This window comes from Nothobranchius furzeri, chromosome 6 (assembly GCF_043380555.1).
Source record: "Nothobranchius furzeri strain GRZ-AD chromosome 6, NfurGRZ-RIMD1, whole genome shotgun sequence".
NCBI lineage: Eukaryota > Metazoa > Chordata > Actinopteri > Cyprinodontiformes > Nothobranchiidae > Nothobranchius > Nothobranchius furzeri.
The window spans coordinates 48,543,282-48,570,693 of NC_091746.1; the positions used below are offsets into that span (position 1 = coordinate 48,543,282).

Consider the following 27,412-nt stretch of genomic DNA (forward strand, 5'->3'; position numbering starts at 1 on the left):
GGTATTTTGAAAATAACTCGAACCCTAAACAATTTTCCTGACAAATGTCCCAGCTCTATAAATAAACTAGTGGGAAAAAGTTCATTTAAACTCTGAGAATAATCAATTAATGTTGACTAGGACTAATAGCCCTATTTCACAAAGTGTTCAGGTGGTTAAATGATTTTGCAACAGCAACTCAATCGTGTGGAGAGAAAGTAGCACTTCCGGTTCCGTCAACCAATGAGCAGATTCCACATGCGGACACTGAACACCGCATTCAACGAAGAGACGCGATTGGTGCCGAACCCGAACGCAACCCTAGTGATTCCGCAACACACCGACGGAGCGGGCGAAAGGAGCCGAGCTGCAACTTAACCACATGTTTAGATTCTCCATTTGAACGGATTAGCTGATTTAAAAGTAGGAGTACGTGAGTAACGAGATTAAACTGATTCGGCGCTGATATGAATTTGTTGTCGAATCTCTCACGAGGAGACTAGCGGAGGACAAGCCGGCCAGTTCCACCAGAGCCTTTAGCCCGCTAGCTAACTCGTTAGCACCGGAGCCGCTAATTCGTCCACTCTGACCGTTACACCTGCGTTCCACGCTGTTCTCAAGTACAGACAGCTACTAGCCGTACACCTGTCAGCTGAGTGGTTGTTTAATCTTACAACCCTCTTTAAATACTTGTTAGGAACCACCCGCGAACACCGGTGGGCGAAAAGACCGTGACTGGTTGAGGTTGGAACCAGCGGAACAAGTGGTGTCCTCGAGTCACCATGGACAACGCGCACACCAAGACGGTTGAAGAAGTTTTCAGCTTTTTTAACGTAAATGAAAGCACCGGTTTGAGTTCGGAGGAAGTGAAGAAACAACGAGAACGATATGGCCCAAACGGTAAGGAGCTGGTTCAGTGTGTTTCATTATAAAACAAGAAGCTAATGTACCGGTTCACGTCTGGCCCATAGCAGTTGAAAGTGCGACGGCAAGCCGAAAGGAAGAAAAAAAGGAAACTGGTGACGTCACAGCGTGATGTTGAAATACGGCAAAGCATCATTTACTGGACTGAATTAATAAACAACTCCAGAGTACCACCACCACAGCTACTCGATGCTCAACAAGTAATAACATTTAAGTAATTGCCTTTCCATCTCTTGTTTTCTCTCTCGTTTCTTCCTGCGGTCTGATGGGATAATCTTCAGAGTTGCCAGCAGAGGAGGGTGAGCACACCACGTACTCTTTTAAGATTTCACTTGAATATGTAATAATTTCTTGGAAATAATATACATTTGCTGTCCCGAATCCTCTTTTCCAGGAAAATCCTTGTGGGAACTGGTCGTTGAACAGTTTGAAGATTTGCTTGTGAGGATCCTTTTACTTGCTGCCTGCATATCTTTTGTAAGTATACGCAAGTTCACTGACTGTGGAAGCATCTCATTCTGTCAGTATGGATCAACGTAAACACTTTTGTCTTAAAGTGCAATCATGCATGGTTGTCTTTTACAGTTGTGCTAGACAACAGGTTTGACATATGAACTAGTACTAATGAGTAAAATTCTGTGGAAAAGTCTTGGGTCATCACTCATTTCTTTGTATTTTGCCTCAGGGAACAAGACCCATAATTCTTTAGAGTAGTCTTGATGAATAGTTCTTTTAGACTTTGTCAAGGTATGTCAAAGTTTGTCTTTGGATTTCTTTTTTTAATTCAATATCTGTTCAGTCCGTGTGCCCGACCGTGACAGTTTATTGTGCATAGCATGATTATAAATATTAGCAGTTCTTACTTGTTAATGGGGGGGGGGGGGGCATTTGGGCATTGTCTGAACTTTCGTTTTTCCACCATAATGTCTAGACAACCTCAGGACAGAGTGCACACTTAAAAGAATTGGTGAAACTGGTTCAGTGGTGCATATCTGAACCCCTGCTCTTGCATCAAATCAGGTTGCATACTTTCTTTTTATGTGTGACAGAGATAAGTCACTCAGACAGATTTTTCTAGTGGAAAAATAAGTCCTTGACTGCAAATGTCTGCCTCTTTTACCCACAGCTTAGTATTTTAGGTGTTGAGGACAAAGTTGGACTACTAGATCCATACTTTATTATGCAACACAATACTGAATTATTAAACATTATAGATGCAGCTCTAATACAGAGCTGTACGTTAACATTTTTAGCTTATAGCACTGGTGCTACGAAGGCCTTCGGTTTGGTAGGACAGAACAAAATGTTGTAGCGCCAACATAAAAAAATTTCTTAGAATCTCTGAAGACCAAAAGTAGTTCTTGTAATTAAACACACTGACAAACACCAGTAGCGCATGTAATTAAAATCCAATAACAACCACCAAAGCAGATTCCTGGTAGCGTGAGTCTCACTCACGTACTCTACAATAAAGCTGATTCTGAAATATCTTCAGACATTCTTGTCAGTGTAATTTCGAAAAGAACATTTTCTTTTAATCTAATTAGTGACACCACTCTAATACCTCATATCTACAGTGTATGATAGTCGCATTTTCTTGGTCTACTTTTTATGAACCATATGGTTAACAGGATGTTTTAGCTAAGGCCTTAGCTCTGTGGAGATCTGGAGCTCTCAAACTGTGAGAGAACACCGTTCATAAACCCGTTCCCACACGCCATGAGAGCTCACTTTAATATTCATCAGGCAAAATACGTGCGAATTTGGTTTACGTTCACAAAAAAAAAATAAGTTCACGAATCATCGTTAAGTGAACTTGTTCAGGCACCACCGTGTTAATAAACTTTTCCCTTCTCAGACGTACCTTGGTTTGGTGCAGGTTGTGTTTTGGTTTCTTCTAGTTCACATGGTTTGTTTTCTGTTCTGTTAAAGGTTTAAATTAGGACTGCAGCTATTGGATATTTTACTATTTGAATATTCTATTGAATCTTCTGATTAATAGAACATTCAATTTGACAATGTTTCAAGTGAAACAAGACTGTGGTCTACTGCAAAAAATATGAAATTAAACAACTAAATTATGAAGCTGAAATGTCAGACTCTTGTTATAAAAGACTCTTTAATATGTATTAAATTGGTGTTGTCTATTTCCCTGTTTCCCATCTGATATTTATAGTTAATAGATATTTTATGGAAAAAAAGATCTACATTTCATTTTAGGTTTGTATTAATATCACTCATCTTAGTCAAAAGAACATATCTAATCAGTTGAATTTCATGTATTCCAATCCAATCCAATCCAGTTTATTTATAAAGCACTTTACAAGACCCAGCACAGGAACAAAGTGCTGTACAGAAAGTACATTAAAACAATTGACTAGAAAGAAAACAGCAAAGATAAATAAAACACATGATACATAAAATTAAACTAGCCCTATATTAAAAATAAAAACTTGATAAAACTTGATAAAACCGCATTTGAATCACCTAAAACAGCTAAAATAAAATAAAAAATAGAAACCAACATCTCACAAGGTATTAAAAGCCAGGGTAAAGAGGTGTGTTTTCAGGAGTGCCTTAAAAGCAGATAAGGAACTGGCCTGTCTTATCTCTAAAGGAAGTTCGTTCCACAGTTTTGGAGCTGCAACAGCAAAAGCACGATCTCCTCTAAATTTACGCTCAGTCCTGGGTACAATCAGGAGCAGCTGATCAGCAGACCTGAGAGAGCGGGAGGGAGTGTAAGGCTGTATCAGATCAGAGAGATAAGAGGGGGCAAGGCCATGAAGACCTTTAAAAGCAAATAAAAGAATTTTAAAATGAATCCTAAAAGAAATGGGCAGCCAGTGAAGTGAAGCTAAAACAGGGGAAATGTGCTCAAACTTTCAAGTGCCAGTTAAAAGACGAGCTGCGGCATTTTGCACTCTCTGTAGCTGACTAATACATGATGCACTGACCCCAATGTAGAGTGCGTTACAGTAATCCAGCCGAGTGGTTACAAAGGCGTGGATCACTGTCTCAAAGTGCTGCCGTGAAAGAATTGGCTTTATTTTTGCCAGCTGCCTGAGGTGAAAGAAGCCAGATTTTACCACCGCCTTAATCTGATGTTCAAACTTCAGATCACAGTCCACTTTGACCCCCAAGTTGGTGACAGTTGGTTTAACAAACTGGGCCAAGGAATCTACAAACACATTGGGTGTCTCAGTAGGACTACCAAAAATCATCACCTCAGTCTTTTTATCATTGAATTTTAAAAAATTCACAGACATCCAAGCCTTTATGTCGTCAAGACACTGTAGTAATGGCTGTATGAGGTTTCTGCCTTTTTTCTTTAGAGGGACATAGATCTGACAGTCGTCAGCATTCCATTAACATGTTCAGTGGTAGCTACTGGAAATGCTAATAGCATTTAATTTATACTGCTAAAAATGTAATGGTGACATATCTATTATGTACGGGTTAGCAATAATCTGCTTTAAATTATGTTTGAAGATTGACACTTTTATGAAATACATGCTACAGCGGTTTGCCATAATACTGCAGAGGTGTTGGCAGAACAGAGTCAAAGCAGCAACATGACAGCTGTGGTTCTGCTCTAACACTGCTTATGGCAAGCCACTGTCGCATGTAATTCACAAATGCGTCAATCTTCAAACACAACTCAAAGCGGATTATTGCTAACTCCATAGCACTGCAAACAGCAGAATAAACAGGATGATGGGGTCTTTTCTTCCGCTTGTAGAGTTGAGATATTCTTAGATTCACACCCATCATGTTATTTCTGACCCCGCTTGCTCGTGAGCCTGCTACTCGCTAGCATTAGCCAATGTGCCCGTAGTTACACTTTAGATCCCAAACTTTGAACTGTTTCTGCCTTTGCTGGTTTCTCAGTTTTCCTTCACAGCACCTTGTTTAGCATATTATGTGCCAGTAAAAGTCATCTTCCTCTTTGTAACTTACATTTGTTCAATAAAGGGGGAAAAGGTAACTTGAAAATATGTTGCACCAGTGCTGTGTCTAAAAATAGTTTATAGCACAGTTTTTTTTTCCATCGTATGCATGGCAGTAATATCACCAACCCCTTTTTTAAGTAAAGGCTGTTGCCATGACGAAACCAATTAATGGCAATTTTTTAATAAGTAAGTTAGAGATCTGGTACATATTTATAGGGACAGCAGTAGCTCAGGAGGTAGAGCAGGCTGTCTAGTAAGTGGAAGGTTGCAAGTTTGATCGTGGCTCCGACCAGAGAATGCTGCTGTTGTGTCCTTGGGCAAGACACTTGACCCACTTTGCCTGCTGGTGGTGGTTAGAGGGACCGGTGTCACCAGTTTTCGGCGGCATTGCCTCTGTCAATGCGCCCCAGGGCCGCTGTGGCTGCATTGTAGCTCATCCCCACCAGCATGTGAATGACTGATTGTGTTGTGAAGCGCCTTGGGGGGTTGTAGAACCCTTAGAAGCTGCTATACAAACACAGGCCATTCTGATCGGTAAAGCCCTTTGCTGCCAGCATTTCTCACTGGTTTTACTGTTTTTTTAGGAGTCACAGAACATTGCGCGCTAGGATGATGTCGACGCCAAAACAAAGCGGAAACTCACCTCTTACATCAGGAAGAATCCACGCATTTCGAGCGTTTTCTGTTCTTTCATAATCCGTTGTTGAATTGTGATCGGCAGAAGCTTTTCCAGTTCGCACCTCACGTTTTTTTACAGCAGCGGCCCAAAACGATCTCCTAATGCATGGATTTTCTGCTTCCTGATCACGTGACGTGTGACGTATGCGGTTGAAGATCGGCTTTAGAGCTGAGGTGTTTGTTCTCACGGTGCGGGGGCTCGTTCCGATGCCCACACAGTAAAAAAAGATGCAAATGACGACTTAAGTCGTCGTTGGCAGTGAACGGTTGGATTTAAAATGACGACTTTAATAATAATAATAATGCATTGAAGTTATATACCAGCTTTTCTAGACACCCAAAGACGCTTTCACACACTCTCACATTCACACACTGCTAGTGATGTTAAGCTACTTGTAGCCACAGCCGCCCTGGGGAGGTCTGACAGAGGCGAGGCTGCCATTTGGCGCCGTCGGCCCCTCTGACCACCACTAACACAGGCAAGTTGGGTGAAGTGTCTCGCCCAAGCACACAACAGCAGGATACCCCTGGCGGGAGCTGGAATCAGACCCATGACCCTCCGATCATGAGGCAACCCGCTCTACCACCTGAGCTACTGCTGCCCCACATTGACTTTAGTCGTCAATGGCAGTGAATGAGTTAAAATAAAGACAACAAATTACTTTTCCAGACCCTTCCACAACACGTCTTTCTTTTGAAGATGTGAAAATATGTGTGAATATTTCCTTAAATCAGTTCAGTGGATTTGATACCTCGTGCTTGTTTTGTTATATGGCTTGTCAAAGAAATTCTGTTCTTTCTGTCATTTGCACCAGGCAGAATGTAATGAACAGCAAACACACTGAGGATTTCTTGCAAAATGACATGGTTGACAACCCAACATCAAAAACCTGTCATCCAATAAATGTCATTTATTCTCCTTGACTGCATTTCAGCACTAAGCTTCCACTAATACAAACACTTCTTCTTGGTCTACAAGAAGTGTGTGCTTTGTCAGCTTGGAGTACGATTGGCACATCCACTTGTGTGTGAGATGGGACTATGCAGAGAAGTGGAGAGTAAAGGTTTCATGTTTTTGCACCTCAAAGCTAGTTCAGATTTCTCTGCTCTATTGTAGCTGGACATTAGCCAGAAGTAGGTTGGGTATAGGAATAGCCTGAGGTTCAGACTGACCTTTCCTTTCTGTTATCCCAGCTTCCCTCTTTCCTTCTTTTCTTTTCTGGGTCAGATTCTTTACTTGTGGTGATGTGATTGGCTGTTTTTGCTGGCTGATTGGAAGCCATGAAGGCAGTGGTGATGTGAGGGTTGACATCTTCTAATCCCACCCCTGTGTCATCAGTGCCAAACTTGTTGCAATCCTATGTAAAAAGTAACTGTTAGAGTGGAAAAACAGCAGCTGAAACAAAAATCTATACATAGTGAAACTCAGTACTACTTCTGAACAGCACTGCTGCTGTGACCTTGATGATGCTAAATAAGTCGTGCTCAATATCATCTCAACAATTTTTTTGATTCTGGAGCTTGTTGGCATAAGAAGCTTATTTAGTGTCTGGCTGTTAAAGAACAAAAGCAACAAAAAACAAATGTCACTCCTTAATGATTGGTGTTGTTAACATGCTGTTATTCTGTAATGACCACGTTTCTGCAGTTCTGTAAAGGTCATGTATTTGTGCTGTTGTACATTCAACACAACGGTGTGAACTCACACAATGTAGGACATCTTTGTACTTGAATTCAGAAGGCAGCAGTGCTCAGCATAGTGTATGTTTGAAACTGTGCTCAGTTCACTTTCACAGAGCAGTTTTCTGCTTTAGGATTGGCTGCTAGCTCAGAATATCATCACTCATCAAGGAATAGTGATAACAGTCAGCTATGCTCACAAAATCTATAAATCTTTCAACTTCACCACACATGCAGACTCCGATATTTACTTTATTGTTGCATTCTTACTGAAAAGTTGTATAGAAATAGTTGACAAGTGTTTATATTTAGACATAGATTTCATTGAGTAATTGACAGATAATTAAGTTTGATTTTGTTTTTCCCTAACTAGGTTACTGTAAGACAAGAGTGGGATTGTTTTGGCTTCTGATTTGACACACTCTGCCGTTGGCACAGATTCTATAAAAGGAGAAAACTGTTCCTGCAGGTTTTTTCCTAACACACTTGGCCCAGTTGTGTGCCACTGGCAACAGAAAAAAAGAAGTCTTGATTTCATGTATATGTTGTTCAAATATATATTACCATTAAAAAGATGGATCCCTGATCGTAATTCAGTGTGTTACTGGCACATATAGTTCCTGAATGAAGGCTCATTATAGCTGAGTGAGTTTTTGATACAAGGTGACATAAAATAAACTGTTGGGGTTCTTGTACCTTAGACCAATGTTGATATCTGGTGGATCACCTGCCATCACCACCAATGATGGTGTTGGCAAGGCTCCCCGCTGTGTCTTTATGTGTTTCTTTGGGTCAGACAAAAACCATAAACACTGCAAATCAACCCCAGCATCCCACTTTAATGTACTTCCTATATGGCACAAGATAATTTAAAGGTATAGCAATCGATGTTTCTGAATTTCAGGAAAGAACCGCGCTCTCCACGTTGTACAACACTCTCCCAGTGCCTGTTTGCAAGGAGCTGCTGGCCGTAATGTGCAATACGAGGCTCTAAAATAGCATGCAGAACGTTAGCTTATCTCTCGAGCAGAAAACCGGCAACAGCGGCATCTGTGTAGCCTAGTGAACTAGACCAAATTCTTGCTTTGCAAAGTTTAAATAATACATTTATTTAGTCTGGCTTGCCAGGCTAAATTCAGGGAGCGGGCTGGATGGCATTAGCCTCCTCCTGATTTCCTTGAGAATGCGGGGGTGCACAGAGTACGCATGCGCAGGAAGTGAAAACTAACCCAGGATTGGCTTCACCAGAAATTGACGCTTTTGCGGACCAATGATTGACGTGATCCACCCGAAAGAAAAACATTGATTGCTATACCTTTAATGTTGCAGTGTATAGGGTAGCATACAATATTTAAATTATAAACCACACAATATTCATGTAAAGCCATTATTGGTTATTTCAAATGGAGTCCAGCTCAGTTTTATGTTCAGATTCAAAGACCTGCGTTCTAATTTAATTTATGACAATAGCTTTAACTAACAATGTTTTTATAACATTAACTTTGGACTGGTTTATTTCACTAATGGAAAACTCAATGGTAATTGAATCTGTTGCATCACCTGAAAAAAGCCTTTATATCTCAGGTGATCTCATTAAACTGTGGTATGCTGCTGTGTTTTTATTCATTACTTATTTATTACACAATATCACTAAGTTGTCACAGGTGTTTAAGCATTTCACCAAACTGACTTTGAACTACATGTACATTAAAACTATTTTTGGTTCTTTTGGAAGTTGTCTCTAGCCTTACCCAAACACAGATGGTTGTTTGGCCCTTGAATCTTATATTTGCTTCATAATTAGTTTGTGTTTTCTTTTTGTTTCATGTGCAGGTGCTGGCCTGGTTTGAAGAGGGAGAAGAGACTGTCACAGCCTTCGTGGAACCTTTTGTTATATTGCTTATTCTCATAGCAAATGCTATTGTAGGAGTCTGGCAGGTAAATGGACGACATTTTAAAAAGTACTTTAACATGATGTAAATTTCTCATTATCACTGTCTTGTCCAATGACCTACAAACTTGGCCTGTCACTTGTCCCTCATTGCAGATTTGGTATTTTCTAGTCTCAGTAACAGAATATGTAGCTAAAACATTTGAGATGTACATCACACACTGAAAATTGTTAATTACCTGTGTAGCACCAATTATTTAAATTGAAAGATGAAACTGAGTCTAAGGTCAAAATAGGTAATTACTTAGTTAAATCATCAGAACAAGCCTGAGATTATGCAGACTGTTACAGTATGCTGGGATCAAAAGGATGTGTGTTTTAAATTCATGTGTGATGACTGTCCAGTTAGGAATTGAGTAAATGGGGAAGTGTTGACCAATAGTTTTCCTTAATTTGTGCAAACAAACCTGGTGTGCATGACCCAGAGAAGAGGCTGTTATTTACATTTTAAGTCCCAGTAGTTCTCCTTCACAAATGCTGTAATTTACTTGGAGTGAATTCTCAGTGTTTACCTGTCTACTCAAGACTAATAGCCAGGCTGGGACCTGCCTCTGAAACGCTCTGATCTCTGGAAAACCTGCTGTCAATTAAAGCAGGCTAGAAGGAAACATTTGCAGAAAATCAAGTGAGAATTCTGTTGTAGGTTTAAAATCCTTTCAGTTTTTATTGAATAAGTGAATATATACATCCGTGGTTAATGATCCACTTAAAAGTGTAGTTCAGTGAAAAAACATTGTGATTCACTGAGTTTTTGATGCAGGCTGAACATGACCATAGTCTCCTACACCTATGTCCTGCATTCGCTTCTGATAGAAAAAGGATGGTGAAATGAAGGCTGCTATTAGTTTAGTGTCCAGGAAACGGCAGAGAACATTTCGGTTAGTAGAAGCTAACTAATAGCATTAGCAACTCCACAACGCAGCAGATTTTGGCACCACGCCAGGATTTCAAATCAAATCAAAGATACTTTATTAATCCCAGAGGGAAATTAGAGTTTCAGTACACACAATTCAGAGATCAGACATTCATGGGCAAGACACATGACAAGTATAGGTGACTGTGGTCATTCGCAACCCTGAGTCGCGCTACCTTAATAGAGATAAGAGGGTAACATGAGGATTGGTTCAGGTGGAGGGCAAAAATGAGGCACTTCAGAGCTACTCTCCAGCAGGAGAGCAGCTTTGCTCTGCAGAAACAAACCACCTCAGACAGAGATATGCAACAGACTTCAGACATCACAACATAAGTGTCCACTAGGAGGGGTGGTAGGTAAAAAAAGAGGGGTTGTAGGTTGGGACTATCCCAGCTTCAGCTCCTGCAGCCACGATGAAGCAGCGCATGTCACCTCAGTGTTGATTGGGGGGGGGGGGGGGGGGGGGGCATTTAGGGTTGGAGGGTTGCAGTGACCCTGGACGCTTCAGTCTTATTTCCTGATATTTGGGCATCTTGCCTCTGATTGGTTTACAGCAATGCAACTTAACCTCAGAGTCCATTTGCTGTCTGACATGGATGGTTTATCTACAAATAACACAAGCTTAGAGGAGCTTCTACTGTTTGGTGGAGTTGGCATTTGCAACTCCACCACAGATTAGTCTCCACTAGCATAGACGTTTCCTGAATGCTAAAACAACATACTTCCCTGTTGTGAGCCAAGATCGGTGAGTCCGTGAATGTTAAGTGACAGTGTGATGTAGATCTGTCAGGCTTTTTAAATCCTAGATTTTTAGTCTATTTTCTATCAGAAACTAAAGCGGGAGATAGGTGAAGGAGACTATTTTCATGTTCAGCCTGCATGAAAAAGCAGAGTGACTGATTAGAACCAGAAATAATCTTTGAAAAATGTTGTTGTTTTTTTTTAGTGAACCACATCTTTTAAAAATGACCTTTCGCTCAGCTGTTAAAGAAACTATAAATAGTTCTACACTAATATTATTCCATAGAATATTATTCACAGAAATTGTTTACAAAGATTCTTTAAAAAAAACTGATCTTGTAAAGTGTTGAATGTTTTTGACACTTCCCACACTTCTACTGTGAAGGAGCGTAATGCAGAAAATGCCATTGAAGCTCTAAAGGAATATGAGCCAGAGATGGGGAAGGTATACCGCCAGGACAGGAAGAGCGTCCAGAGAATCAAGGCCAGGGACATTGTCCCAGGAGACATCGTGGAAGTGGCAGGTAAGATGTATTATTTGGTTGACTTTGTCCACAGTTTTATTAGATCTTTCAGTCATTTTAAACATGAGCTAAACACATATTTTTTTTCTTTGAGAATTTCTGAGTAAGGTTAGTACAGACCAGAAAGAGCAGCTAGCACAAGATCATTTGTTAACTTTTCTTGGCTAACCTCAAGACCAAGGCCACATATGTTTAAGGCTTTTGCGTCACTGGTCTGCTTTTCCCTGTTTGTGTTGTTTTTTGTTTTAACCAAATACTTTTTATCCTCTTTGAAAGGATTGTTTTCATGTATATTAATGTTTGTCTTTCAAATAAATTCAAAACTAACATTTTCTTGCTCCCATGATCCCCGCCCCCACCCACCCCGCCCCACTCCTCCCCCCCCCGGGGTCACTGACGCGCCAGATCTACATGTTTGGCCCTTTTCCAGTTTTTTCTAGTTGATTACAGAAAGTGAATGGCTGAAATGCACTCAAGTCTGGTGACTATTCTAGATAATCCGATGTCTTTAAGCATAACAATGGGTAGGAACGACAAAATGTAAAAACATGTTATCATAAAACTATGTAGAAGTATGGATGTAATATTTTAGGCTCCTGACATTACTTATCTCCCTTTACTTGTCTTTTTAAACATATTACTAGATGGCTTTTATGAGTTCCAGTGGAAACAGTAGTTGACATTAATGAATTCCTCTGTGTCACTCACAATTACAGGTTGCACATCAGAAATGACTTTGCATTTACCAGCCATCATTTTAACTTTGCATTTACCAGCCATCATTTTAACTTTGCATTTACCAGCCATCATTTTAACTTTGCATTTACCAGCCATCATTTTAACTTTGCATTTACCAGCCATCATTTTAAAATGATTGCATAGGGAATGTAAGAATCTGCACAAGCATTATTACATGCAGACGTACAGTGTTAAAACCACCTGCAAGAGAAAATTAGAATGACCCATGAAGTTTTTTATACTATTACTTTTGGCAGAAGTTAATGATGATTTTCTTGCTTGTACATCAGCCGGTTAGTTCTCAGAAGGATTGCAGGGTGAATGGACTGATGTGGTAACAGGACCTTGTATAAAGCCTTAGGGAAAATTGTCTCACAGATTTATTTAGTTATTTATAGAACGTCTCTCTCTAATGTTTTTCAGACTTGTAGAAACGGGCAGCTTTGTCGCCAGCAAGCCTGTGTTAGAATTTTTTTGTTTATAATCTCATTCATGATTAAAAACATCAGTTTATTTGTCTGTGATTAGTCTAAATTGATAAACCTTTCAAATTGACTCACAGAAAAAATAGTGAGTTCTTAGAAACAAATTTAAATGTTACTTGGAAACCAGGCACTGGTAAATCCTTGGACACACTGATGGTGCATTTGAGCTTTAATCTGACTCGTTCACCAAGCAGCAGAGAGGGAGAGTGTCACAGAGTTAAAGACTCACACAGGCAGCATGCTCCTTCAGAGAGAGCGAGAGAGACCACTGGTCTCACTCGGCCATCTCTTTCGTTCACTATGTGGTTCACTATTTCCTCAGTAATGACTCCTACTTCGTACAGGCAGAACTTGTGCCTCTGTGTGCTTCCTATGCTAACTGTTCTGGTGCTGCACTTCCTCTTTTTAGAGTTCTGTCTCATGTTTCTCGATATTTTGCTTTTGATTTCCATTAACACAAGTTTGTATTTTTAAAATCGATTCAGGGTCCCTTGTTTCTGCATTGTGATGCCTCAAAAATAGATTTAATCTCCCACCCAATGTAGGTATCAATGTGTTTATGATGGAACGGTGCTAATGCGAGGTGGCACATGCTACAAAATTTGGGCTTTTACAGCTTTTTTTCCTAAGGGGCACATCCCCAGATACTTCTTAGCTCATTTCTTTCCCACCAATAACTGTTTACTTCATATCCTCGAGGAAATCCTTGTTTACTTCAGCTTGAATCCAAAAAAAGAAAACAAGAGGAATTTAAATCAAAGTCATTTATAAGTGGTTATAAATTTCAGTTTAATGTTTTGGGATGGTCATTTTGATGGCATCCTATTCCTGTTTGAGAGATGTAGGCATAGTCTGATCTCAATATTCTTGGAAATACTTTAGACATGTTCACTAATCTCTATGTTCTTGTTCTGTAATCACCTCAGAACCAGTGTGTGTGAGATGCCTCAGTCACTATGGCATACCGCCTGATGTTTCACTGGGACAGAAGCTAAATCGTTCAAGCAGCCTGCTTTTTTTGCATGTGGTCTTGTTTAGCAGACATTTGCTGAGTTTATACAAGTAACTAAATAGATTTGAATAATACTTTGTCCCTGTTTAGTATTTTGTCATAAGAGTGAATTACACATTCTGTTGAGAATGTCATGGTTACTGCATGTGATGCCTCCTGCTTTAGGTCAGCTGACCCTGTTGGTTCCACTAGTCTGATTAAGTCATCGTCCAAATCAGCAGAATATAATTGACTTTTTTTTTCTATTTGCGATTCTAGCAAATATATTTTATAGTGATCAGTTTAAAATCATAATAAAATGCATACAGTTAAATGAGTGGATTAATAAACTATTGAATTAAGTTGGTTGGTTTAGATCAGGCCATTGAAACAACTACAGGTGCTGGCCAGTAAATTAGAATATCATCAAAAGGTTGAAAATATTTCAGTAATTCCATTCAAAACGTGAAACTTGTACATTATATTCATGCAATGCACACAGACCAATGTATTTCCAATGTTCATTACATTTAAATTTGATATTCATAAGTGACAACTAATGAAAACTCCAAATTTGGTATCTCAAAAAATTAGAATATTCTGAAAAGGCTGAATATAGAAGACACCTGCTGCCACTCTAATCAGCTGATTTACTCAAAACACCTGCAAAGGCCTTTAAAAGGTCCCTCAGTCTTGTTTTGAAGGCACCACAATCATGGGGAAGACTTCTGACGTAACAGCTGTCCAAAAGACAATCATTGACACCTTGCACAAGGAGGGCAAGACACAAAAGGTGATTGCTAAAGAAGCTGGCTGTTCGCAGAGCTCTGTGTCCAAGCACATTAACAGACAGGCGAAGGGACGGAAAAAATGTGGTAGAAAAAAGTGTACAAGCTCTAGGGATAACCGCACCCTGCAGAGAATTGTGACGACAAACCCATTCAAAAATGTGGGGGAGATCCACAAAGAGTGGACTGCAGCTGGAGTCAGCGCTTCAAGAACCACCACGAGGAGACTCATGAAAGACATGGGATTCAGGTGTCGCATTCCGTGTGTCAAGCCACTCTTGAACAAGAAACAGCGCAAGAAGCGTCTCGCCTGGGCCAAGGACAAAAAGGACTGGACTGATGCTGAGTGGTCCAAAGTTATGTTTTCTGATGAAAGCAAGTTCTGCATTTCCTTTGGAAATCAAGGACCCAGAGTCTGGAGGAAGAGCGGAGAAGCACAGAATCCACGTTGCATGAGGTCCAGTGTAAAGTTTCCACCGTCAGTGATGGTGTGGGGTGCCATGTCATCTGCCGGTGTTGGCCCACTCTGTTTCCTGAGGTCCAGGGTCAATGCAGCCGTCTACCAGGAAGTTTTAGAGCACTTCATGCTTCCTGCTGCTGACCAACTTTATGGGGATGCAGACTTCACCTTTCAACAGGACTTGGCACCTGCACACAGTGCCAAAACCACCAGCACCTGGTTCAAGGACCATGGTATCCCTGTCCTTGATTGGCCAGCAAACTCGCCTGACCTTAACCCCATAGAAAATCTATGGGGTATTGTGAAGCGGAGGATGCAATACGCTAGACCCAACAATGCAGAGGAGCTGAAGACGACTATCAGAGCAACCTGGGCTCTCATAACACCTGAGCAGTGCCACAGACTGATCGAGTCCATGCCACGCCGCATTACTGCAGTTATTGAGGCAAAAGGAGCCCCGACTAAGTATTGAGTGCTATACATGCACATTCTTTTCATGTTCATTCTTTTCAGTTGGCCAACATTAGAGAAACAAACATTTTTTCATTGGCCTTTAGAATATTCTAATTTTCTGAGATACCAGATTTGATGTTTTCATTGGTTGTCACCTATAAATATCAAAATTAAACGTAATAAACATCGGAAATACATTGGTCTGTGTGCATTGCATGAATATAATGTACAAGTTTCACGTTTTGAATGGAATTACTGAAATATTTTCAACCTTTTGATGATATTCTAATTTACTGGCCAGCACCTGTATTAAAAATAATCATACAGTAGCAGCTTCAGCATTTGGAAGAAAAAGGATTTATGTCATCTATTCAAAAAGCTTTTTTATGTAGAATTAAACAGTAATCATTGATATTGGTTCATCTTTACTTGCCTATTTTTTCCACTCTTTTTGCTTCTCTGTTTTCATGTTATCTAGAACGAGTCATCCACCTCCTGACTCGGTGCTCCTTACCTGAGCCGTTCACACGCTGCTTTCTCTTTAGACCAGGGGTGGGCCACTCTGGTTTCTCCCGCTTTCGACTGTATGAAGAGGTTTTTAATTCCTGAATGAGTCGTCAGGTGCTGTTTGCTGCCACCCTTTTTATTAATGCGGTCTGGGCAATTCTTGGTTCTACCTTTATTCTGGAATTCTTTTTTGGGCAGGAATGACTTTTGTGCTTTCAAATTGTTGCTTTAAACACTTTCTTGGCAATGATCTTCATTGATCTCTCTGTTCACGCCAATAACTGGGCGAGTACTGGCAAGAGAGCAGGACGAGATGTGACATGTAGTAAAGACACTGATTGATTTTGATGACAGTTGTGCTGCAGATGGTCACATGGCCAGATCTCTTGGTTTTAAAAGGAAAGAATAGTCTGTAATCTCCCAAAGGATCTATGCAGCTTCTTGGTTTAGCTAAGCTTGTTTGCTCCTTCATGCTAGGTATTGCTTCATTGATGGTACGTACAGAACATTATCGAAGGTACAGTCCACATGTGCCTATGTCTAGAGTCCCCCAAAGAGGTGGAATACGTCATAAAATGTCCCAGGACATTGCTGCCAACATGTTAGCACATCATGGACCTTTGGACACTTTGTGAGAAAATAAACGTCTCTTTATGGGATTTAATTTTATTAGCCACTCCCTCCACAAATCATTTTAGATGAGTTTAGTGGATGCAAGACCCTAGTGTCAGTTTTCTTTTGTGTGTTTTTTCTCTAAATACTACATAAAATTAGCTTCAGCCTTTACGAGCTGTTGGGATGTTGTTGGTTAAGCGTATGCAGCCTGACATTTGTCCATTTCTCAGGGGAGCAGATAATGCAGATAAAGTCCTGTGTGCACCAGGGAGAAGGAAAGGTTCCGGTCCCAGAGGTCATTTGCTCTTTTCCCATTAAAAACAAGAGCTAAAAAGAGCTTGTTCGTAACAACCAAAGGCAACATGTCTCATGTGGGGTTGAAATTTAGGTCACTGCAGAAAATTTCTTGGCATAATTGCAAAATCGTTCCATTTCCTTGGTGTAAAACGTGATGACTTATAGCAGCACTAATAAAATGCATTCATAATTTCTGAGGCCATAACGCTTTCATTTTCAAAAAGCATAACATTTTTCACTGCTGGGAAAAGCATGTTATTCTTGATAGTGATTTTAGTATAATACATAAAATTTAAGTCGCCAATATACCTGTTTGTCATTGATATGGGGTGATTATGTCTGGTTGTCTCGCTGCCAGAGAAAGTAGGTTAGGCTATTGCTGTGAACTTATTTGTGGTATAGACCTGTGGATGGAAACTAGCCGAGTCTGTTCGAAGGATTTCTAATTAATGAGTTTTTGTGGTAACCTTCCCACAGGGCTTTGAGTCTTTATATTTCCAGTGACCGCTGGTTCTCTGTATCTTTCTTCATCCAGCCTGTTTAAGGGATGAAGGTTTAAATCAGACTTGTGATGAAAAAGCAGTGTTCACAGTTTGTAGTAAACTATAGGACTAAATAAGGTATTGTAGCCGGTCCAAGCTTGTGATAATTATGGAGTCAATCTAGTAAACTTTCAGTAATGTAGATTTAATTTTGTAACGTTGACACGATCAGGATGTGAAGTAATGCAGATTTGCTGGGTGGTAGAAAGCAATTTCCTCATTTATGTCTCTAATGATGCATCAGTAAAGTTTTGGAAACCTGTGAGAATGGACAGAATGGCCTGGACACAATCCCACGTCACCATGTTTCTTTTTCAGTTCTTGACATGGAATGGGATCTCCTTCCGTAAAACAAATGTTTTCAGCATCCCTTCCTGCCCCCAAATCCAGCAGTGTGTTTTAAGCTCATCAAAATAGTTTTCCCATTTTTGGACGTGCTGTTTGAAGGTCTCGTGTAAGCCCCTTTTCCCTCTCGACCGTCCACTGTCTTCTACTTCCTTCTCAGAGGAGAACAGCAGAGGCCTGAGGGTCGGTTTACACGTCTGTCACCACACTCCCTTGTCCACAGAGGGACCTTTTTTAGAGCCTCTAGGTCACTGCTTTTATCTTACCCCTCTCGTGCCGCGTGATGTCAAACTGTAAAGCTCAAAGGAAAAAGGTCCCTGGTGCAGCAGCGGTGGTTTCAATTCTGCTTTCTTCTCTACAAATGACATAAAATCATAATAGATTGTTATCTGAAGTGGCCTACAGCCTGTTGGATTCCTCTCTTGAAAAGATAAAAATCGGACATGTTTTTGTTTCCACACTTGTCCTATAATAATGAAAAACACAAAGAAAGTTCAGACGTGCCTTCACACACAGAGCCAGCTTTAATACGAAACGCCACAGATCAAACCACAAAGCTAAAGGCTTTATTGTTATCGGCTTTAGCCAGACACCATGCAGTCATTCTGTTTGGAAAAGTACTTTTAATAAATGTCTTGTACTTATTGGATTTACACAAAGAAAACATTTGTTTGAAATAATGAGTAAAGTTCCCATTTATTTTACTGCAGACCTCTGAAGCCTCGTTACTAGAACAAGAATCCTCAGCCATCTTTCTGTCCTGCACAAGAGTCGAGTTGAACATTAATTATATTAAATGCATGACTCTCCCTGGCTTCTAATCAAGAGTGATTATTTTATTACTCCAACAGAACAAGAGTGTAACTCAGCTGTTGGTTTCATTTCCAAGTGTTTAGTTTCTGTATTTGGTTGGTTATGTTGTGCTTTTATCTTTAAATTTATTCCTTCATTAATTACTTAAGAGGTCTTGTTTTACATTTGGGATGTTTAGAGGCATCAAATATCTCCAAATGTCCATTTATCTGTTTTTATTGCTTTAATTTATTTTTCCAAAGCAGCCCTTCACCTGTAGTTGTTTGCAGCTGCATTTAAACTGCTGGGATAATGAAACTGTTGTTTCTGTTTACAGTTGGTGATAAAGTGCCGGCAGACATCAGACTGACTTCTATAAAGTCGACCACACTGAGGGTGGACCAGTCCATTCTCACTGGTAGATTGTTTCTACACTGTTTCCTGATGTCCCAGCAGTCCTAAAGCTTTAGCATTTTTAAACATATATTCCAGGATTTTTTTCCTTTAATAATCATTTCATAAATGTTCCTGATTCATCACAAAAATGTAATATTTCATCAACTTTTACACCAGATGGTTGTCGTGGGTCTGTCCACGTTTAATGAAAATGGATGAGTGTGGATGGAAAAGACAAAAATCCAACAAACCTGTGGATGATAAAGGATAGCTAATGTACAAGAAGAGCCTTAGATCTCCCATCTTGCTCTGCTGCCTTAATTGGTAGCAAATTCCATGGGATATTTTAGTGTTTGAGCTATTTTCCTTCCCCATTCATGGCCATGCTGCCAGTCCTACTCTCCCAGGCTTATTCTTTCCAAATTGTGCGATCCGTGCACGGTTGATTATGCCCAAAAGAACACACAGTGAAAGCAGACATCAGATGAACTAGGGTGGTGTTTAATACTAGTCAGCTCTACTCGGGCTAAGCCCTTTCCACATGTCATCCTACCATCACTATTACCTCTGTTAGAAACTTACACAGCTCCTTGTTGTTGTAGGAGAGTCTGTGTCTGTGATCAAGCACACAGACCCGGTGCCAGACCCACGGGCCGTCAACCAGGACAAGAAGAACATGCTGTTTTCTGTGAGTGACTCCCCAAATTGCTTTGAAGCTTCTTTTTTTTTCTTATTTTTGTCCCCGACATTCTTTATATTCCTGACTACACTTATGTAAAGGGCTCTTCCTCCTATTTTGATCTTTTATGTTCTCTGGCTGTCCCTTTTGGCAATCATTTTATTCCATTTTAGCCAAATTCAGAAATATTGAATCATGCCTTTCCTGTTTTAAAACACAAGCAAACATACCCCACGTGTCTGATCAGAAATAGTTCCCCTCTAATTGGAATATGCTCTCAGTGTGAGCCTGGTTACTTATTGTTTTGGGATTAAATTCAGTGACTTTTTGTAAAAGTTTCAGGATCTTTAACTTGTTGAGTGATTTCTAAAATAATTCTACCCTTGTCTTTAGTTGCTTTGGTCCTTAAATGTTTTCTTAACTGAAGTCAACTTTTCTACTGTTTAAAACTCTCAGGGTACAAACATTGCAGCGGGTAAGGCTGTTGGTGTGGTGGTGGCCACGGCTGGAAACACTGAAATCGGTAAAATCCGAGATGAGATGGCCTCGACAGAGCAGGAGCGGACGCCCCTGCAGCAGAAGCTAGATGAGTTTGGACAGCAGCTATCTAAGGTTGAAGATGTTTAGGTTCAAATTAAGTCTAAAACACTGCTAATCCATTTGATGTTAACTATTAATCTATGTAATCAAAGGTCATTTCACTGATCTGCATTGCTGTATGGATCATCAACATCGGGCATTTCAATGACCCCGTACACGGAGGCTCCTGGATCCGAGGAGCCGTCTATTACTTTAAGATCGCCGTGGCTCTGGCTGTTGCTGCTATCCCAGAGGGTATGCTTCAGACTCTAAATGCTGCTTTATTCTCAACATGTTGGCTGTTCCATACACTGTGTACTGTTTCTAAATGTTGAAAGTGTTGACTGCAAGTCTTCTTTAAATTTCAATAATCTTCGCTCCCTTTGGTGAATGTGTTTTCGTCTAGGCCTCCCTGCTGTCATCACTACCTGCCTGGCTTTAGGGACACGCCGTATGGCTAAGAAAAATGCTATTGTTCGCAGTCTGCCCTCCGTGGAGACCCTCGGCTGTACATCTGTCATCTGCTCTGACAAAACTGGCACTCTGACCACCAATCAGATGTCTGTGTGCAGGGTAAGGCTCTTAGAGTGGGTCAGTTGATTATTTGGTGTTTATCTTTTGTTGTTGTTTTTACAGCTTAACTAATTCATCAGTAGATAGAAGAAATAAAAAGTATGCATGCTAGAGAACTGGCAGAAGCTGCACTTGGTTATTCTTCACAATGCATTAAAACAAACGTGAAGAAAAACATGTTCATGTATTCCTGAAGTGACCAGAACAGTTGGTGGTGATGAGGTACACGGCTCAGGTTGTTGGGCTGATTTCTGTCCTGTTTCATCCTTTCATGACTTGAGTACGTCTCTCAGCCTCCATCTTTCCACTCAAGCAGAATGCTGATCAGTATGCAGTAGCTAGTCAGCAGCAAAACCAGTTGAATTGCATAACTGACCTTGTGTCTCTTTCTGCCTTCCCTCCATCTACAGCTCTTGCTCATCTCATGCTTTTTTTGCAAGTCAAACCTAATCCGACACATTTGCAGCATCCACATAGGAAGGAGCATAAATAATTAGACTGATGGTTCCTGTGCAGTGCATCTCTTTAATCGCATTTTCCTGTGTTTTAGGATGTTAGAATCTTACAGCCCTGCTTTCGGTAGTTCTGCTGCTGCAGCTCTCATTTGTTTTAACGTTTCTGTTTTTACTCTTACCTGTCGTTGGAGCTTGGCAAAGGTGCCATAATTGTGAAAAAAAAAAAATCTAGTGATCATCGTTCTTTTCATTAGAAAAATTTAACGAAATATAGTGGATCAAGTGAGAAATGCCTAAAGTTATTTGGATAATAATGCGTTTTGCTATTAGAATATGTGAAGCATCATTCAGCCGCGTGTGTGTGTGAGAGAGTGTGCGAATAAATAATTTTAAAAAAAATTCTATTGCTTTTAAAAGGCTATAAATAGTTTAATATCAAACAAATAATTCCTACACAAATATTCTAATTGTTTCCACGTTGAGACACTTCTCTGCTCTGCTGGTGTAATTTTAACCATACAGGAGATTTCTGTGTCCAGTTTGTTGTAGGATGACATTTATAGCCGTTCCCCACCGCAGTGCTCCGTGTCTGCTTTGGATCAGGATTTTACTGTGATGCTCTGTTCAGTGTTACAACATCTTATGAGGGTTTCTCTCACATGGATGTGCACTGCCACCTGCTGGCAGACTACATCAGCGTTTCAGCATTTTAATGAGTAAAAAAATCATTTAAGGGTTTAAGGTTTTGGTCTTGTTTCTTCTAGATGTTCATCATCGATAGAGCTGAGGCTGACAGCTGTTCATTAAAGGAATTCACCGTTACTGGCTCCACATACGCCCCAGATGGACAAGTGTAAGGATTCACTGTTTTTTAAGCTCACACTTAATGTAGATTAATTTATTTATCAACATCTTTTACTCTGTTATATATTTATGAACTGAAACCAGTTATAAATACTAATGGTGTGTTTTTCTCTTTACCAAACCTTTTCCCTATTTGTATTTTAGTTTTCATAATGGCAAAGCAGTCAAGTGTTCCCAGTTTGATGCCTTGGTGGAGCTGGCCTCCATCTGTGCTCTTTGTAACGACTCTTCACTGGACTATAACGAGGTCGGTAGCCTAAACTTCATTCCACACGCCAACATGGCAACTCTACATGTTTAATGTGGAATATCTAATGAAGACTGTTCATCACCTGTGCGTGTGTGTGTGTGTGTGTCCAGACCAAAGGTGTTTACGAGAAGGTGGGTGAGGCCACAGAGACGGCTCTGACGTGCCTGGTGGAGAAGATGAATGTGTTTGACACAGACATCAAAAGCCTATCCAAGGTTGAGCGAGCCAACGCCTGTAATTCTGTACGTAACCTTTCTCCTTCCAATGGAAGTTCTTGGCTTGCAAGTCAGTCTTTGGCCACAGAAAGGCATCTAACATTAAAAGAGGGACGAAGGTCTAATTGCAGTTTTGTGTCATTGTAGGTGATCAAGCAGCTGATGAAAAAAGAATTTACTTTGGAGTTTTCCAGAGACAGGAAGTCCATGTCCGTGTACTGTTCTCCTAACAAAGCCCGCTCCTCTGTTGGAAAGATGTTTGTAAAGGTAAACTTTTCACACAATGAGATGATGACATTAACAGCTTGTTGGTTTGTTTTTTACTTTGAAATCTGTTATTGATCTGTGTTTAAAGGGTGCACCAGAGGGAGTGATTGACAGGTGCACACACATCCGTGTAGGCAGCAACAAGGTGCAGATGACTCCTGGCATCAAGGAGAAGATATTGTCTGTGATCCGGGAGTACGGGACCGGCAGAGACACTTTGCGCTGCCTGGCTCTGGCAACACGAGATAATCCCATGAGTAAAGATGAAATGATGTTGGAGGACTCGTCTCGCTTTGTAGAGTACGAGGTGAGTTGGAGGGGCGGATAAGTACACTGGAGTTTACTAAATGTTTGCTCCGTGTTAGGATTTCACGTTCCTGAATTTTAATAACTCTCTTATTTTTTTTTTCTTCCAGACTGACTTGACATTTGTGGGTTGCGTGGGCATGCTGGATCCTCCCAGGGCAGAGGTGGCAGCCTCGATTCGGCTCTGTCGCCTCGCAGGCATCAGGGTAATTATGATCACTGGAGACAACAAGGGTAAGAAGCGGTTTAAATAACTAACATTTCAAATGAACAATTAAGATGCGCGGTTTAATGCTGAGAATCTGAGGAAATAAACTATTCATGTGTCTATTATAGGGACAGCAGTGGCTATTTGCAGACGTATCGGCATCTTCGGGGAAGATGATGATGTTTCTAGCATGGCGTTCACTGGCAGAGAGTTTGACGATCTTTCACCTGCTGCACAACGAGACGCTGTGGTTAAAGCCCGCTGCTTCGCTCGAGTCGAACCAGCGCATAAATCTAAGATTGTGGAGTATCTGCAGTCCTACGATGAGATCACCGCTATGGTAAGGAAACGTTTAAGCTGGTGTAACCGCAGCTGTGGTAGTTCATGTAAGTAATGCATCAGGCTGATATATTCCTCTCTGGGACTTCAGACTGGCGATGGAGTGAACGATGCCCCTGCTCTGAAGAAGGCTGAGATCGGTATCGCCATGGGCTCAGGAACAGCCGTGGCCAAGACCGCCTCAGAGATGGTGCTGGCTGATGACAACTTTTCTACCATTGTAGCTGCAGTGGAGGAGGGCAGAGCCATTTACAACAACATGAAGCAGTTCATCAGATACCTGATCTCTTCTAATGTGGGAGAAGTTGTCTGGTGAGGATGGCTGCCTTGTGTAACTGTTCCTCTAAAACTCATGTATTCTTCTGCCATAACCATCATGCATGTGTGTGTGTGTGTGTGTGCAGCATCTTCCTCACTGCAGCTCTGGGCTTCCCTGAAGCTCTCATCCCTGTTCAGCTGCTCTGGGTCAACCTGGTGACCGATGGTTTGCCCGCCACTGCTCTAGGGTTCAACCCTCCCGACTTGGACATCATGAGCAAACCTCCACGCAATGCTCGGGAGCCCCTCATCTCCGGGTGGCTTTTTTTCAGATATCTGGCCATTGGTTGTAAGTTGGTGTTTTACAGCAGAATCAGTGTTTCATGGCTCAGGTTGTCTAAAATCAGATGTTCTTTGGAGTCTTGTCTAAGTGAGCTGTTTTTGCTTGCAGGTTATGTTGGGGCTGCCACTGTTGGAGCTGCTTCATGGTGGTTTGTTGCTGCTGAGGATGGACCGAGGATCACCTTTTACCAGCTGGTAGGTCTTGACTGTTGCCTTTGAACTTCACTCCATTCATTTCCTCTCAGCTCTAATCTGGTTTGTTGTAACTTTTTACAGAGTCATTTCTTGCAATGTGGTCCAGAGAATCCGGACTTCCAGGGTCTGGACTGTAAGGTTTTTGAGTCCCCTTACCCAATGACCATGGCCCTGTCCGTTCTTGTTACTATAGAGATGTGCAATGCTCTGAACAGGTTTGTTTCAGCGAGGCTTCCTGTTTGTCTTTAGGTATGTTTGTACGCTAGTTTTCATCCATCTGTGTTGCTTTTCAGTGTATCAGAGAATCAGTCCCTGCTACGGATGCCTCCCTGGGAAAATGTGTGGCTGCTTGGTGCCATCTGCCTCTCCATGTCTCTTCACTTCCTCATCCTCTACGTGGAGCCTCTTCCGGTGAGGGTTATCATTAGATGAGTCTCTGCTCTCATGTACCTCTCTACTCAGTGTACCAGCCTATGATAATCTGACACTTTTCTGGATTTACAGATCATCTTCCAGATTACCCCTTTGAATCTGACTCAGTGGCTGATGGTGCTGAAGATCTCGCTGCCTGTCATTCTCCTGGACGAGCTGCTCAAGTTTGCTGCCAGGAACTACCTGGAGCCCGGTAGAGAGCTGGAGAAGCCTGCCGGCTCCAAAGGCTGCTCTCTGTTTGCATGTATGGAGGGCATCTCCTGGCCCTTTGTGGCCATTTCCCTCCCCTTGGTCGTCTGGATTTACAGCTCTGACACTAACATGGCTGACATGTTCATGTCCTGACTCACCTGAGCACAACCTCGACATTTCTCATCCCCCCCCCCACCCCCTCTGTCCATCCCTCCCACTGCCATCACCTCCCTCTTTCCTTCTATCTCTTCCTTCCTAAATGTGCATAGCTTGTGTGTGTGTGTGTGTGGCATTGGTGTGTGTTTGAGTGTGAGCTTGTGTGCACAAGAAGGACCAACTTCAACTCCTGAAACGTAACAAATAATCTAAAACGCTGAAAGGTTGCTTGTTTTGAGTTGGGCTAGGATTTGTGAATGAGTGTTAGAGGACCACCACTCCCATAGCTGTGGACTGTACCGCTGGTTTAAAAGCTAATAGTGTTGCCATTTTTTGTTTATATTGCCTTTAAGGTAAATTTTATAAATATGTTAGGATTAACTGTCATGTCACTACAGTTATAAAGAATGGTTTTGTTCAGGTTCCCTCCCAATGAAAAGAAAGTTGAAGATATCAGCTTAAGTGATTTGTACAGAGATCGAACACTATTTTATGCAACATTTTTTTTATGGCTTTGTAAATTTTTTAACCAGCGTGGCTTAGAGATACCGCCTTGATTTCTTTTCTGTTTACCATTGTGTCTTCAGTCAAAACTCAGAACACTGAGAGGACAAAGCTCCATATGGCAGACCAGGGCGGGAAATGTTTGGGTTAAACTAAGGAAAAAACATCCTGGGAAACAGAAAAAAGCTGCATGTCTTGTGACCGAGCATAATCTGTACGCGTTTCTCATTTCTAATTTAATTGTGTAAGTTCCCCTTGTTCAAGTAGAAATACCTTTGTGAATGTTTTTTTTTTAATGGTAGTGATTGAAAACGTTTTTTCTGCACCTGGCAGAGCACAGCTACCTCAGTGTGATGAAAGAATCGCTTCTGCTCATCCTGACATGCTTCTCCTAATCAGTCTAGCTAAACGAGAACACCTGAGGTGTGCCCCCAATTTGCTTGTGCAGAAAACAAAGCCTCCCTCCCTTCAAACTCTTTTAAGGATATACTTTGTTTGTATGATTTTCGTTAGCGTGTGGAGATGGAGCTGTGTGGGGATGCTGTATGTTCTTTTCATTTCATGGCGTTTGATTCAAAGGACGGTAATAGTCTTTACAAAAACTACTAATACATTAAGTACTTTAAGCAACTGCAGTTAAAACATGTTTTGTTTTTCTACAAGGAAAAAATACACTCAATGAACCCTTTGAATCAAGTGTTTTCTGTCTTTATTTAACCCGGTTCTCATGTTCATATCCGTGTTTTTGTGTTTATTTGACTTGAATACGAATCCTGGACCGCCGTAGACAGGAATGTTGATTGGAGTCTAGCTTGTGGGTGAAAACGCGCATTTGGGTCAGAGCTAACTACACTAAGCGTGTGGACATTTCCATGTGTGAAAAGCCATCTCAAGCATGTTTTAGGTAGAAGCCTGGTTGTTCTCACTGCCTGTGTTTGTCTTAACAAATGTGTGATTTTTATTTTTTTCTGCAATGCCTTCCATTGGCTCCCCTTGTCATTAGAGTGAGTATTCATCTCTTACATCTTCCATTAAATACATCACCACACGGGAAAACACACATCATTTCATTTAGAAGTATATCAAAAGAAAATCTTCATATGTAAATGTGCAAATGCAAGGAAATGATCATGCCTCACCGTTTTACCACATGTCACCGTGTGCTGCTATTTTCACCTTTCTGACACGCGCTTATTTTCACAGAATATATTTTGTTTAGATAAAATACAAGATTTAGTTTCTTCTAATGCTATTTCTCTTTATTTTAGGTTGGCTCTCATGAAAGCCGGGTCGGACTAAGTATCTGGAACCAGAGTGTGTTCTAACGCTTTAATTACTCACCGCAAACACCGTGAAGACCAGCAGCACGTACAAAACAGCCGAGCGAAAAGGCAGACCGATTACGTAAAAAATATGCTTCTAGTTGCTTTCTTTTGCTCTTTGCATCACATCCTGAAATTTGACCAAACAAAAAAATGGACATTATTCCAGTCTTCTGTGCAGGGAAGCTCTTAACCTCGCTGAATTATTTTTTGCATGAAGAACTTGTTGCACACTTGTCTGAGGAACTCTCAAAGCTCTGGGTTGTTTGGTCTTAGCTGTACATCAGTGTAGAAACCTTCATGCATGCGTCTCAGCTGTACGTAGGCTTTGCAGTTTATTTTTTGTATTTATAGATTCTTATGTATAATATTCAAAGATATTAGGATGGCTTTAAGATAGATCTATATGATAAATTGTAAAATCACTGTTTTTATCGTTAACCATTTGGAACATTTGCACAATGTTGGACATGAATTGAGTCATGCTGAACTTGACTCTGCTTAACTGCTTTTTAACGTTTGCCCCA

At 40.9% G+C, this 27,412-nt stretch overlaps 1 protein-coding gene across 3 annotated transcripts; it reads left to right on the forward strand.

Moving 5' to 3' along the window:
• The first annotated feature begins 528 nt into the window (after positions 1-528).
• On the forward strand, positions 529-27,077 carry atp2a2b (ATPase sarcoplasmic/endoplasmic reticulum Ca2+ transporting 2b). 3 transcript variants are annotated; one of them, XM_015977135.3, is made up of 24 exons: positions 529-879; positions 1,185-1,202; positions 1,298-1,380; positions 9,045-9,149; positions 11,202-11,340; positions 18,691-18,771; positions 19,352-19,437; positions 19,885-20,040; positions 20,121-20,262; positions 20,414-20,580; positions 21,800-21,888; positions 22,044-22,146; positions 22,260-22,391; positions 22,512-22,631; positions 22,720-22,938; positions 23,048-23,171; positions 23,274-23,485; positions 23,576-23,796; positions 23,889-24,091; positions 24,194-24,279; positions 24,361-24,494; positions 24,573-24,690; positions 24,784-24,955; positions 26,832-27,077. In XM_015977135.3, exons 1-24 carry the CDS (start codon positions 762-764, stop codon positions 26,843-26,845), a joined length of 3,042 nt encoding a protein of 1,013 aa, XP_015832621.1. In that variant the 5' UTR covers positions 529-761; the 3' UTR covers positions 26,846-27,077. The 3 variants fall into 3 exon arrangements, with proteins under 3 accessions (XP_015832621.1, XP_054600213.1, XP_015832609.1); XM_054744238.2 differs by having other exon boundaries at positions 24,784-24,904; XM_015977123.3 differs by lacking the exon at positions 26,832-27,077 and having other exon boundaries at positions 24,784-25,188.
• Positions 27,078-27,412: the final 335 nt, after the last annotated feature.